Source organism: Aptenodytes patagonicus, chromosome 18, assembly GCF_965638725.1.
Source record: "Aptenodytes patagonicus chromosome 18, bAptPat1.pri.cur, whole genome shotgun sequence".
NCBI classification, from domain to species: domain Eukaryota; kingdom Metazoa; phylum Chordata; class Aves; order Sphenisciformes; family Spheniscidae; genus Aptenodytes; species Aptenodytes patagonicus.
Window position 1 is genome coordinate 5944153 of NC_134966.1, and position 13762 is coordinate 5957914.

Genomic DNA, 13762 nt, shown 5'->3' on the forward strand with positions numbered 1-13762 from the left:
TGGTGGTCCTCAGTGCAACGCTGTGGACCTGAAGCATTGCCAGTCCTTATCAGCTATCCATACGCATCCTATTTGCGTATGTCTTTGCAAAAAGATGCAGCACATCTTTTTGCTTTCTTCTCTGTCCCTTGCTCTGTCCTTTTCTGGGTGGTTTTTTGCAGGGAAAGAAGGTTACTAAATACTTGCTGCTTTTGGAAGAGAAAGAAGGTAGAAAAGAGCAGGACGATACAAGGTGTGTTCAACAGCAAAGGAATTCTCACACACTTCTTTGAAAAGTGTTTTTTTAATAGATTAAAGCTTTCTCATAAACACTTAGGCTTGGCTAGAATATGTTCCTCAGTGAGGAATGCGTGACTGAGAAACACAGAAAAAACAGCTGGGGGAAAAAAACAGCTAAGAAAAATAGAGATTTTATGTGATTTCTGACAAGCTATGCGACTGCCTCTTGTCCCTGAAGTCCCAATCCTCAAAGCTGGTCTGGATGGGTTGTCTGAGCTCCTGGGCCTTCAGAGGGTTTTGAGACAGGTTTGTCTGTGCATAGGAGTTTCTTACAAGTGTCTGGATGTGTAACTTAGCTGCAGTCTTCTGAAAAGGTTTTCCTGAGGACAATAGACTGTGAGGCTGATAGTTATCTACCCCAGTCGTAACACTGCTCGTTTCAAATTTTTTGTTATTGTTACTTAAAGCTTCATCTATTATAGCAAGCAAGGAAGCAAAATGCAGATGCTTCAGAACAAAGGTATGAATAAAATCTTACGTCTATAGAAATTGGGAGATGCAAAACCACAGTCCCGGCAAGCAACCACAACTAAGCCAAATATATGTATTAAAGAAGAGAAGTCCTCAGCATGCATGGTAACAGAAGACATCATGTATACGGGAGATCTGATTTACGGTGGAAACCTTAATTTTTGGCCACATTCTGAGGTCAGGTTTTTGAGTAAAACCTGCATTGCTGAGTCAGGCCAGCGGGTCCTTAAATTTTCTGCTCTGAGCAGAAAACATCATTCCCCTCTAGCTTCAAGTTCAGGTACTCGGTGGGCCAACGTTGATCCCGTTTGTGGCCGTTTTTGTTCCATGGGGAGTGTCTAAGTTTAGTGCCCATATCCAGGTTTGAGGTGCTTTAGTTCTGCCTGGTCCTTCCCCCTGTCTCAGGGGATGGTGCAGCCCCTGCCTTTGTGGAGCGAGACCCTGGGGTGGCTCAGCTTTGATGCCCAGGCCCGTGCTGGATGCTCAGCACCTCTCAGGACCTGTCCTTTGCCCTGTAGACCTTGGAGCCCGAGGAGCCCCTGCAGCCCGCCCTCCACCCTGGAGCAGCAGTGACCGTGTAGCTCTTCACCCGCAGCCCTCCCCTCCCTCCTCCAGCTTCATCCCTGCTCCAGCCCTTGCTGGTGGGGCGCCCCGGGTGCCCCCCTGCCTCCCCATCCCCGCAGAGCAGCGCTGAACCTGCCCCTCGGAGGCTGGATCTCTGCTCATTAGCCGGTGTTTGCTGAAACCGGATACCTGGGGCACCCCAGCCAGCGAGCGGAGTCCCCTGGCTGCAGCTATTTAAAAGGACAAGGGCAGCCTTATAATTTCCACCTCTTTCACATCCATGTCCCTCCCAGCGCCCGGTCCCAACCTCTCTTCTCTCCTGGATCCCTGCAGCATCCATGACCCACGAGCGGAGCGACGGCCCGAGGGGGACCTGCCCGCGCCAGTCCTGGGGAAGGATTATCCGTTGAACTTGGGGGCACCTCAGGCTTGCCAGAACGCCTTGGCTCGCTCAGGGCCCGTGAGCCTGGCAGGCACTCGCTGGCTCCCAGCACAGGAGACACCTTGAGACTGAAGGGGAAGGAGGGAGGAAGGAGCTTGGGCTTTGTTGGTTTTTTGGGGTTTTTTTTTCCTCCTTTTGCCTTTTTTTTTGTTATTATTATTTTATAAGAAGTAGAAATTGCCGTAAGCTGCTGAGACAAATGCATGCCAATGAACGCGGGGCTGCGAGGAGACGGTGCACAGCCTCTCGCCTCGCTGCAAAGTAAGTGCCCAAGGCAGAGACACTGTGCAAGGGGGAAGGGAGCAGGGCCGAGGGGGCACCCAGGGGTGCAGGGAAGGAGGTGGGGAGGGCTCGATGTGGTGGGCTGCCCTCACCTGCCTGAGGGAATCCCATAGAGCTTGAGGGGTTTGCTGTGTCCTGGCGTGGAGAAGGAGGACCTGCCGGTCACCCTGGGGTGTGCACGGTGGCTGGGTCCCAGCTCGGTGGGACTTTGCAAGAGCTGGAAGAGGAGGGGGCACAGGGATGCAGGTTTTACCCACACTGGCCAACGCAAAAGTCCCCTCCCCTGGCAGAGCTGGCTAAGTGGACTTGGGATCTGATTTACTCTGATGGACCATGTGTAAGAAAACTCATTCCCCTCTGCCTGCCCTCTGGGCTCCAGCTTCCATCACTTGGTGGTGGGAGGAGAAGGGGAGGTCTGGAGATGCCCCGCACCCAGTCCCCTGTCCCCCACCTCCCCGTGGAAGCAGGGCAGGGCGAGGAGGGGAGCAGGGGCGGGAGGGCTTTTCTCCTGCGAGCCTGAGTCCCCTCCACAGGCTCCCAACCGCCTCCACCAAGCGCTGAGCCCGAGGGAAAAGCCGTGTCAGGTACCTTTATAACACGGGTCCTTCGCCAGCCCCAGGTGAGGTGGGTCAAAGCCAGTTTGGGCAGAGGGCTCATGGCCCCCCGGCAGGTGAGCGCGGAGGAGCAGCGATGTCCATTGGCGGCCTCCCCCAGACCAGGGGCCTGTGCGTTTCCCCGTGGAGCCTGGAAGGGGTCTTCGGTTGCTTCTCGACAGCTCTTCTGGCCAAAAGAGTTTCTTTTTTTTATTATTTATTTACTTTGTATTATTTTTTGCAAGTGCTTCGGTATTACAGAGGAGGGCAGCAGAGAGAGGCAGCAGGGACATCCTTAAATAATTTTCATTTCTCAAAATCTGCCTTTTCCTCTTCTCTCTAAGTCCAGAGGAGAGATCCTTGGGGGGGTGGGAGGCACATCTGCACTGCAAATAAAAATAATAATTACAACCACCAACCAAACAAACAAAAAAAAAAAGTAACAGCTAAGAAAAAACACTTTCAATCAAGGACTTTGGAAATCAGAGATCACAGAAATTGTGCTATTAATAAGGAGGGGAAAAAAAAAAAGAGGCAAGAAATCCAGCGACCATGGGCCAGCCTGGCTTCCTAGCGTGTACTTTCTGTTCTCTCTCCTTTTTCCCAAGGTAATTGCAGTCTGCCGAGAGGGAGTTAAATGGGATTAAAAGATCTGTGTAAGCAAAAGGACCCAGAAGAGAAGGAGGAAGGAGTGAGCCGTCCGGGCCAGGGGGTGTCTTTGACACGGCTGAGCCCCTTAGAGAGGCAGAGAGCTGAGCTCCTGGGAAGGATGTACCCACAAACCGGCCTGTCCCCCTTTTTCTGATGGATTGCCGCAAAAATTGCCCGAAAGAGACAATGCACTAAACGTGATGGAGCCGGAATCAGAGCCGGTCTCCAGACTCAGAGCTACAGCAGCAGGCAGGGGGTGAGTACAAAGTCCGACTTCTCCCGGCGCTGGGGAAGGGCATCCCGGGCGGGGATGGGGGTGCCCGGGGAGCCGGGGGATCCCGGGAGGGGAGAGCCGGCCCGGGAGGGGAGCTCCGCTCCTGGGTGGCTGGGGATGGGGTGGGGGAAGACATTCCTTCTGCCAGGGGATGATGTGAAAACTCCTGGGCTGGAGAGGAGAATGGGCTGGGAGAAGGGAGGCCACGCTGGAGCGGGAGGGTGGGAATGGGGCTGGGGTGTGCGGAAAGGGGGTGAGAGCGGGGGGCTCGGGGCCGGGAAGGGCAGGAGGAGCTTCCCCCCCCCCCCCCCCCCCCCCATTCCCACGCACCCGGGGAAAGCAGCTCCCAGCCCGGGAACTGGTCCGGGGGGTGGGCGCCGAGGTTGCACCCACGCGAGATGCAGGAACGGGCAATTCCCCCCCCCCCCCCGCCCCGCTCCCCCTCGCACACCTACACCCTTCCCGGGCACGGGCAGGGGGGCAGGTTCCCTAGCCCCTCCTGGGAGCGGGGGAGAAATACTGCTCCCCGACACTGTCCCGCGGGGACGTGGGGGCACGAGTACCTGGAGATCGCCGCCGCAGTCCTCCGGAAAGTGGGAGAGCCACGGGAAGGGCTGAGGCACGGTCGGAGAGGCAGGCGGGTGCGTGGTGGCATGTTCTTCATGTGTTCAACATACACACACGCGCACAAATGCTTCTTTCTGTCTCTAGATGTACATGTAAAAAATTACAGCACGCACCCTGCCCGTCGTCTTTCTCACACAGCTGGGGCCAGCTTTTACTATTTTCATTGTTAAATTTGTTGTTGTTGTTATCATTATTTTCCCGGGGACTAGCAAAGGGTTAATCCCTCTGGTTGCGTTGTCGGATGTAACGATGATTTACCGACACTCCCTTGAAAAGACTGGGATTCTTCTGCCTGGCAGTTTGAAAAAGTTGTGTACAGGATCCCTCTGCTTCTGCCAGGCTCGGCTGGGCTGTGAGATGGGGTGAAAGGGTGGAAACGGGGCGAGGGGATTTGGGGGCGCACCCCCCCCCCCCCCCGCCTTCACCCCGAGGGTCACCCCGCTCCTGGCAGCTGCCCCATTAGCGCAGCGCTGGAGTCTGGACGTGGATGAATGTGCAGTTTCCTTTGTAGGCTCAGCACACGCTCTCCCTGCCTGCATGTGTCTGTGTGTAAAGTTATGTGGAGAGATCAGAACCGCTCCCGAGGGCTGCAACCAGCTCTCCTTGAGCAGTTTTGTGTGTGTTTATATACTCACAAGGACCGAATTTCAGTGCTTTAGGGGTTTTTTTTTGCCCAGACGTGGCTGTGGCATGTCTGGAGATGCTGGTAACTGCAGCGTCTCCCAGTTGCACCTTTTTAATGTTGGGCATGGTCTGGAGTGAAATGCCTGCTTGGGACCCTGCGAGGGTGGCTGTCTGTCAAAAATGGAGAAGTTGAAAGGGGAACAGGCAGATAAAGATTCCTTTGAAAGACCGAGAGCAGCGCTGCGTCACCGCGAGGAGAAAGGCCCCGATGCTGGGGAGATACTTGGCACAAGGCACAGTCATTTCACAGAGCACCAATTTCTGAGCAGGATGGAGAAGTTGACTGCAGTCGTGCTGCAGATGAGGATGGGGAGATCCTGCTCGAGTCCCAGGGCAAGTTGGACCCTGCTGAGGCTGGGGTTAGGAAACAGGGATCTAGGAGAAGGCAGCGTGGCTGCCTGCTCACCAGAGGTCTATGTCTGTTCCTGTATCTCGGTGTCCCAGGCTAGCACTGTGCACGGCTGCACGGGGTTTGAGTGTTGCACTGCCACGGGAAATCTGCACTTTGGTCTTTTCTGGTGACTCTGAATATGTGCGCCTTTTGTTCCCAGGATCTCCTCTGGGTTAAACACCTCGCCAGCGTGCTGCTGATCCGTTCCCTCCTCAGCAGAGGTCGCTTGCTACCCTTCGCATTATCTCTCGATGGGCTTTTTGGTGCTGGGTTTTGATTTGCTTGGCAGAGTTGAGTGCTGTGCATCCTACCATTCCCACAGCTGGATGTTCCTGTTGAGGCTGTTAGTCTTGGAGAGGGTCCTCTGAGCCCAGCGCTGGCTTGTGCCTGGGCTCGCCAGGCCACCCTTGTGCTGCCAAGTCTTCCTCGGGGTGGGTGAGGGTGGCGCTGCCTGAAGGCAGCTCGTAATGGGAACCTTCCGGTGTGTTCCCATGTGGCACTGGGGGTCCTGCTTGTCCCAGCACTCCTGCAGCATCCTCTGGAGCAGGGCTGGTGGCTGGGGAGCTGCCAGAGGTGCAGGAGACTCATGGATGGAAGTAGGAGGGCTGGCTCACCAGGGAAGGAGAAGCAGTTGCAGAGTGTGCTGAAGCCTTGTCCTGGCTCGAGCAGCCAAAGCTTGTAAAACAAGAAGAACGCAAAGTTTGACAGGCTCTGCAAGCTTAAAATGCCCCTCTTGATCATTTCTGTTGACGCATTTTTAGTGAGCACAGGCTCACTAAACCACAGAAGAAGGTTTTGCATTCAGCTATGCACTGAGCACGCATCCAGACCATAGCGCTTGTGCTGTTCAGCTGTGGCTGTGCCACCTTGGCCCCTTCCAACCCCAGTGCCACGTACTGGCCATGGAGGAGGCTTGCCTGATGCTCCTGGAGGTCTCCGACGGGTGCCTGCTTGTTGTCACAGCCCTGGGTTGTTGGCGTAATGCTGCTCTGGCGGGTGCCTGGCCCATGTGCTGGATGGGAAAGCTGCACGCATGGTGGTACAGCACCCACCTGGCACCACCAAGGTGGGTCAGCCCCTAGGAAGGGCTGGAGGAAGGCACGGCTCTTGTTTTAAGAGGAAAAGACCATTGCATGCAAGCCGGGCAGGTGATCTGGGGACAAACTATGGCAGTGCCGGGCAGATTCAGCAATGGGAGCAACGATGCGTGTGTGCTGGGTGCCTTGGGGTAGAGAGGAGGTGATTACACAGCCTCCTGGAGCTGTGTCCCAGGAGGGAAGGGCAGTGTCACAGCCAGGGTTACAAGCTGAAGTCCAGTGTCCAGGTCCTCGCTCTCCTGCTGCCTTGATGCGCCACTGAGCAGGTCCTTTTAATAAAGCTCCAGCTTCATCCCCTTTCTGCAGTGGGTTGAGGGGATAAAATCTGCCCTGCTTGAAAACAGTGTTTTTGGAGGTTACATTATTGACCGAGGGTCGCCCAGCTCTTGTGGTGAGGGGGTTGTAGGAAATCTCTGACCAGAGACAGACACAGAGCATGCGGGTTTTTTCCCTTTTCTCTTTCTTTGCCAATTTGTTGGGGGCATAAGTAGAAATGATGGCCGCTTACTGAAGCGCAAATGGAAACAGTGGGGAATTCTATACGGCTCTGCCAAACCCCATTCACAAAATGAAGGAACGCAAAAGCGTTTGTTGGAAGGACAAGAAAGGAGTTAGATGACAGATCGTGCTTAGCGCTTCTGTTTGTTGAGGGCTCCAGTTACTAACTGAGAACACAAAGGCAAGGGCCGGTAGTGAGTGTTGTAGCTTCACACAGCAGCAAAGTCAATAACCCAGACGGACAGGGGTGGTGAGCAAAGAGGAGACCAAGTAACGGGACGTCAGGAAAGAGCCCCCGTTGCAGGAAGTTGCTGGGTGGTATCTGGGAGGGTGTTTGAGTCATCACAGCCTCGTCAGCCAGTCTTGCATCTAGCAGGTGAGGAAGCAGGTTGTCACCAGCAGGAGCTCAGAGGAGCTGGTTAGCTCTGGGCCAGCTTTGTGCAGTGAATACACAAGCTCTAGTTCCCAGTTAGGAGGACAAGGACCAGTGGTTTGAAACCCATCAGCCCTCCGCCTGCAGGTATCAGCATAAACCCTTGAAAGAACAAGGTGCGAGGTGTCTGCAGGAGGGAGGATTAGCCACACTGATGCTTCATCTCCATGTTCTGTGTACTGCAGATCTGCATTTCCCTCACGGAGAAAACCAAAGAGGAGCTATGGGTGCTGGGGGAGCAAATACCAGGCCTTTATGCATCCAGACCCTCCTCGTGCCTGGCTGATATGCAAGCCTTTTAGGAGAGCAAAGCTTCTTTGCAGCACTTGAGACTTACTGCTGTACCGTCGCCACGAGCTGAGGTCCCTCCCCTTTGCGAATGATTCCTCCCTTTCATCAGGCCCGGGTGGGTCGCTCTTTCGCTACCAAGGGCCTCCTCCGAAGGAAGCAGCAGCTTTTTCCGGGCCACAGTTGCCAAAACCCTGAGATAAACCTCTACAGGCACAGCACTAAGGGCATTTTCGTCCTGAATTAAGATTAGATTTGGCAGAAATGGTGCCAGAATTCCCTGGGAATTTCTGGGTTTGCGCACGCGTCCCAAACTCTGGGGCAGGGTGGAGCAACTGAAACGTTCCTGTTGAGGATCACCCCAAGGATGGAGTCTGGCCTAGAGAGTTTCCCATCCATTTGGGCTACTGGAGTCTCCAGTAATAATGGTGGGACAATCTTTGAAACCCTCCGCTTTGTACTCTGCTCAGAGTGCTGTTAAAGCTCAGGCAGCTGCACTGACATCCCACTTCTCCATCCTTTCCCCTTATGGCTGCACGTGCAATGAATTTTTAGTTGTCGCCTGAAAATTTGTTTTGATAAACGCGTGCCCAGAAGCAGTGGGTTGCGTTCTGGACATCTACATAATGATGCATTCCCATTGCTCTCTCCAGAAACTGAGGGTGAGAGGAGAAATACCATAGTTTCCAGAAGCCCCAGAAAGAGAGCAGAAATCTGCTGTGCAAAGGATGATACTAGTACAAAATGAGATTTCTACCCCAAAAAGCTGGGAGTGGAATCGATGCCATGGTGCAATTTAAAGCCTCAGTATGTAAGTTGTGATTTTTTTGTTCCCTGTTGACTGTCAAAACTGCTTGGGAGTCTTATAAAATATCACCTCCGGTCACGTGCAAAGGATCTTAAGCAATATAGACATTTTCTTCTTTTAAGATACATTGTCTGATCTACAGCTAGAAATGTAGATTTGCCTTTTTCGCAAAACAGTTTTCAGCATCCAGCTGGCTTTCTGGTCTTTTTGGACAGGAAAAAAATGCACCTGAATGGAGGGAGGGGGAAATCGTTTTTCCACCCTGCAAAAATGTTTGCAATTTCAAAGACATTTCCCCACTGTAAATGAGGGAGAAAAAAAAGTAAAAAAATTAAACGCTCCTTTGGGCCCTTGTAATATTTTCTTCAGCTTCGACCCATCATCTAAGCAAACAAGATGCCAAATCCATTTGGCCTTTTTTTTCTTAAGGCAGGGGCAAAACTTTTAATTCAGAAATGCTGAAATCGTTCCAACCAATTCCAGAAATTGTAAAGTGAAGAATTAGCTGATCACGACTATTTTACAGATTGCTTCAGCTTTGTCAAACTTTTTTTTTTATCGATAATTCCTGACCTAGCCTACCCTAGAGCCTGTTGTCTTACTATTGTCTTTAGTTCAGTGTAGCGCTTTATTCCTCTGTTACAGAAGCCAGTGGGTGTCAGGTAAGAACCGGTATGTTCAACAGAATTTTTCCTTTACTTTTGCTCTCGAGGTTGCCACCCTGAACATGACTTTACTGGGGCTGTAGCAGCAGGACACGCTGTGCGCAAGCCACCTGGAGAGGTGATAACTCTGCTTTAGCCCCCGAGCCACAACTTGCTGCTCTCAGAAGTCTGGTTTCTTAACGCTCGGGAAAAAGATGGCAAATGAGTCTGGAAGCTGAAAACCACAGCTTTGCAATCGTATGCTAATTAGCAGTCGTGATGTCGTCAGGTCTCCGAATTGGTGCATACCACCCCGTGCAGGGACCTCCTGCCTGTCCTGAAGCCCCAGCAGAAGTGGTGCCCTTAGACCTTCCAGTTACTTTTTGTAGGAACTCCTCAGGATGTTTATTCTTGGCTGCTACCTGCATGCACGTGGTCCTCGCTGGGAAGACACTGAAATCACCACCAAGGCTGAGAAGTGTTATTGCTGGTCTTTGTACTTCTCTGTCCCTCTCTGTCTGTTGTTTCTTGCCTTGCGCTTTTGACGCTGGTTAGTTCCCATGGACTGGTCACAGGAGTTCGCAAAAAGTAGCGAAGCAAAACTTAGGCTGTAGTCAGTAGCTTCAGTTTGCTGTAAAGGGAGTTTGTCTGCACTGGAAAACTTTTAGGGTTCACGTGAGCTTACATCACAGGTATTTGGGGGCGTTTCTTCACCCAGTGGCTATAGCAGTGGGATCCTCATTCTGGTATTCAAAGGCCCTATACAATAAAAGAAATAAATGCCTTCAGTGGGTAGCTCTTGATAGAGTCTCCGTGGAAATCACTGGTTCTGGGAAGAAGCCGAGATAAAGGCAAGGTAGGTTTGATAGCTCTATATAAGGAGAAAAATCTTCCTTTACTATTGCTACTCAAGGTGCTTATGCAATCCTGTCGGAAAAAGAGCCTGCATTATAAAATCCTGCAATAATTAACAGCCCCATCAGTCACAGGTCTGCCATTTGGAAGCTGCTTTTGCTTTTTCCATTAAGTTGGTAAATTTTGCCAAAGTGTTTTTCTTCAGTGTTTTGGCATTCAGCCCCGGTCTCAACTCTTACGGTATTGGCTGTGCGAGGGGTCCAGGAGCAGGGCTGAGGCCAGCTGGATCCCACGCTGGATCCAGGAGACCCATTCGTCTCCTTTATAGCCCTGTCAGTGTCACTGGAATGAAATTACGCGCTGGATTTTCCCCTAAGCTTGTTCCTCTCACCGTGTTGGTCAACAGGGATTTTGGATGCAAATTTGGGTTGTGAAGGTTCCCCCCAAAAAAAAAAGATCTGGACTTCAGTTAGGTGTGTTGTGTGCACCAGTGTTTGTACAAATCTGATCCTCACCAGAGAAAAGGTGTTCTTAGCGCTTGGGACTCCTGCTGCCCTTCAAGTTCACGTGATGTTGGTCACCGCCTTCCCCTCGTCTTCCCGTGCTCGCATCGGGCAGTCAAGTCCAGCTCGCCTGCTCTGGTGAGGTCTTCGCTCCATGCACGTGTGGAATTGTGTCCACATCTTAAAACTCCATTGTTCCTTTGGAGGTGAGCACAGAAACACAGGTCTTGCCGTGAAGTGGATTTTAGCCTCTTTTAAGTCATAAAAAGACTAGAGGTAGCCATGAAGAATCATCCTCTTCTGCTTCCTTTCCTACCTCCCCTGAATGAACTGGGACAACAGCTCTCCTTGTACTCAGCTGTGTCTTCAGCCCGAGAGCTGTGTCCAGTGGGATGAAGTGGGCAGAAAACCACCAAGTCTCCCCAGCTGGAGATCTCTTGAGCATAGCGAGGCTTTCCTGGTTAGCGTATGGCTGGCTCTAGGACATAGCGAAAGAATACTGTGATTTGGCTATTCCAAGCTGTTGTTCCTTCATGCATAAACTAAAGCAGCCCCAGAGCTCCTGACATGTGCAGCCCAGTGTCAGGGTAATGGAAACAGCAAAGAATGATGTGGTTCATCTCACTTGTTTCCCAGCCGATGCGGGGCCGCTCCAGCATTTTGTCCCTTCAAGCCTTAAAATATTAGTGGCTGGATTCCTGCACGGATTTTAACATTCAAGGCCAGGTTTCCCCACTGATGTGTAAATCACCGTGGCTTCATTTGAGGTGTGGGAAAGGGTCTCCTGCACTGGGTGAGGATCTGGCCCAGGGCAATACATTGCCCCAGAGGATGCTTTTGTGTGCTAAAGCTGAGACTTGATGGCAGGAGAAGAGTGGTCTCTAATCCCATTTGATAAATGATCTGTCTTTGCCAGATCCGAGGAGAGGAGCAAGCTGCACTTTGGCATTGCTTTGCATATCCCAGTGTTCGCACTGGCTTGGCTGAAATGAAGAACAACCTGTGGATGTCCCACGCTGCTTTCTTCTGGCTGAGGACTTTGTAGTTTACACTTTTGTCTCTGTTCCTCCAGCAGCCCTTGCTGATCAAGCTGTTAAATATCATCGTTAGAAGATGAGGGAATTCAATCTTCAAACTTTCCACTGACAGTTTTAAGTGAGCTTAACCAAGGAGTTTCCTATGTTCGTTATTTGGCTACAAATCAAGGAAGTTGGTGGGGGAAGGGGAGGCTTCAGCTACCTTTCTGGTAAAAGTTTTCCTCTCTGCTGGCACTTCAAGGCTTAGTTTAGCTGACTGAAAGGTTTGTCCAATTCCCTCTCAGGCGTGAAAGGGTCTGCGAGCGCGCTGCGCTTGGGAGTCTGCAGCTCTCACACTTTCTAAAATTTCCTGCCGTACCAAGCTAATGAGAAAGTCATTAGTGGCAACAGCATAGGGCGCGCTGAGTGCTTAGAAGCTGCCCCCCATCTTTGCATCTGGGTGTAAAAAGAGGAATAGATCCATGTAGGGTTTTGTATGTTTAGAATATTTTTAAGCATGTGGTAGAGCAATAGGACTCGGAATTTGTTTGCTGAGATGCAGGTGACATGTCGCTGCATGTCAGCCCATTTTCTACCCGTGTCCTCACAGACATGCACGTGCAGTCCTGGCATGTCTTTTGACCTTCCAATTTTGAATTATTTCTCCATCCTTTTGCATTTCTGGTGTCCTAGATGGGATGAGTGCCAAAGAGTAGCAGTAGCGAAGGGACTGCTGACCTGGCACTGATGACATTGCATCTCAAAACATTGGTCTGGTCCCTTCTAATACCAGTAGGAAAACCTTCCACTGAATTCAGCGGGCTTTAGATGACTTTTAAGTAGTAAAATGAAATCTCAGTCGGAAGCAAGAGCTGTTCTGCTGAGCACCCATTCTCCATTTCCCAGAGACATGTGGACACTGCCACTGACTTCATTAGACTTGTGACCAAGGAGAAAGCCCTTAACGGAGGGGCTAGTTTTTGTTGCTAATGTTGTAGAAACTCATTATTTTTTCTTCTCTTCCAATTTTAGGGGATTCTGCTTTCTCTGGACTGTATTATGTTTTACCTGGTTCCTGGGATTCACACAGGGACATTCTGAAGGTAAATTGCACTTTTTTTTCTTTTTTTTTTTTTTTTCCTCTCCTCTTTCAACTGAAGTACAAGCCAAGGGCTTTGGTATCAGTTTAGGACCATCATTTAACAATGTCTGAGCCTAGTGCACAGAATTAAATGCATTTATTGCTGATCATTGCGGTACTGATGATATAGATGACGCAGTTAACAGCTGGCAAAACCCCAGTTTTTTACAGGTGATTATGTGCCCCACAGGATTTTCAGAAGTGCCTGTCTGGTCGGAATGAAGCACTTTGGTGTGTCTAAAACATCTACCTACACTTGCTAGGACTTAACTGCTTTTTTAGAAAGTGCCCCTTGAGGCTGGGGCATTAAGGAATTAAGCATCTCTGGCTGACGGGTTTTTCCTTGACTTGAATGCAACCCGGTCATGCCTGTGCAGGCACATAGGATGCTGTGCATGCAGAAATGATGTGAGTTCTAAAAGTAAAAGCAAATTTAAGGAAGACAAATCCCACAGGGGTGGTTGATAGTAGAACAACTACGTCTGGCTCAGTCCCTGGGCTGTAGGGGAAGTATTCTATAGGGGAGTGATCATACACCTTCACCCTATCTTTACACCCCTTCTCCAGGCATCCCCTCCCCAGTGCTGCTGGGGCCAGGACAAAAGGTTGGGGTACAATAATCAGTGACCCCACAAGAGGAGATAGAAAGCTTCAGAGTCAACAAAAATAAAAATAAATCCGTCTTTTACAGTTGATAGTGGGAGCTGAGCATCTCTGCAACATCTGTTTGTAAAGGAGCCATCTCCTCTTAAAATAGCAACACCTCTTCCGCATGGATGCTTTACGTGGGTATATGCTGGAACTGAACAGCTTCCTCCACAATCAGTAGACAACAATAAGTGGGCTAGCAGGCTCCAGGGCTCTCCCCTTAGTCTCCAAAACATGAAGGAAAAATAGAAAGTTGGTCAATGCTCAGCTGTAAGCCGGCCCATGGAGCGCTTTTTACAGGGGGGGGGGGGGGGAATACATCCCTGCCGTCAGCAATTTTGAAAAATGTAATATTTTCCAAATTCTGCTTCAATGCAAAAGAGGTGAACATCTGGCTGAATTACTTAGTCAAGCAGTTTTCAGAGCAAGTTTTATGTCAGCTCATAAAGAGGCAGAACAAATACTGTGTCTTGGCGTCCCTTTTTTTCAAGTAGATTTTAATATGCTGTTTAGATTCATCTCTATCCATCATTTTACTCCCATGATAATTATGGGATGGTGCCATGTCTTTTA

The 13762-nt window shown here is 50.8% G+C and overlaps 1 protein-coding gene and 1 long non-coding RNA gene across 4 annotated transcripts in view; one reads left to right on the forward strand and one right to left on the reverse strand.

The window, feature by feature from the left end:
- Positions 1–272: 272 nt before the first annotated feature.
- LOC143168604 (uncharacterized) lies at positions 273–4338 on the reverse strand. Of its 3 annotated transcripts, XR_012996750.1 has the most exons (4): positions 4120–4338; positions 2627–3017; positions 2131–2255; positions 273–599 (listed from the first exon to the last, which is right to left on the reverse strand). It is a non-coding gene; the product is annotated as an uncharacterized LOC143168604 (long non-coding RNA). The 3 variants fall into 3 exon arrangements; XR_012996751.1 differs by lacking the exon at positions 2131–2255 and having other exon boundaries at positions 273–613; positions 4120–4332; XR_012996749.1 differs by lacking the exon at positions 273–599 and having other exon boundaries at positions 1394–2255; positions 4120–4332.
- Positions 3260–13762, forward strand: part of COL27A1 (collagen type XXVII alpha 1 chain) — a 161881-nt gene continuing 151378 nt past the window's right edge. Inside the window, exons 1-2 of the mRNA XM_076355186.1 lie at positions 3260–3538; positions 12433–12503. Of these exons, the coding sequence (XP_076211301.1) occupies positions 3483–3538; positions 12433–12503 (127 nt within the window). The 5' untranslated portion in view covers positions 3260–3482. The remainder of the gene's footprint in view (positions 3539–12432; positions 12504–13762) is intronic.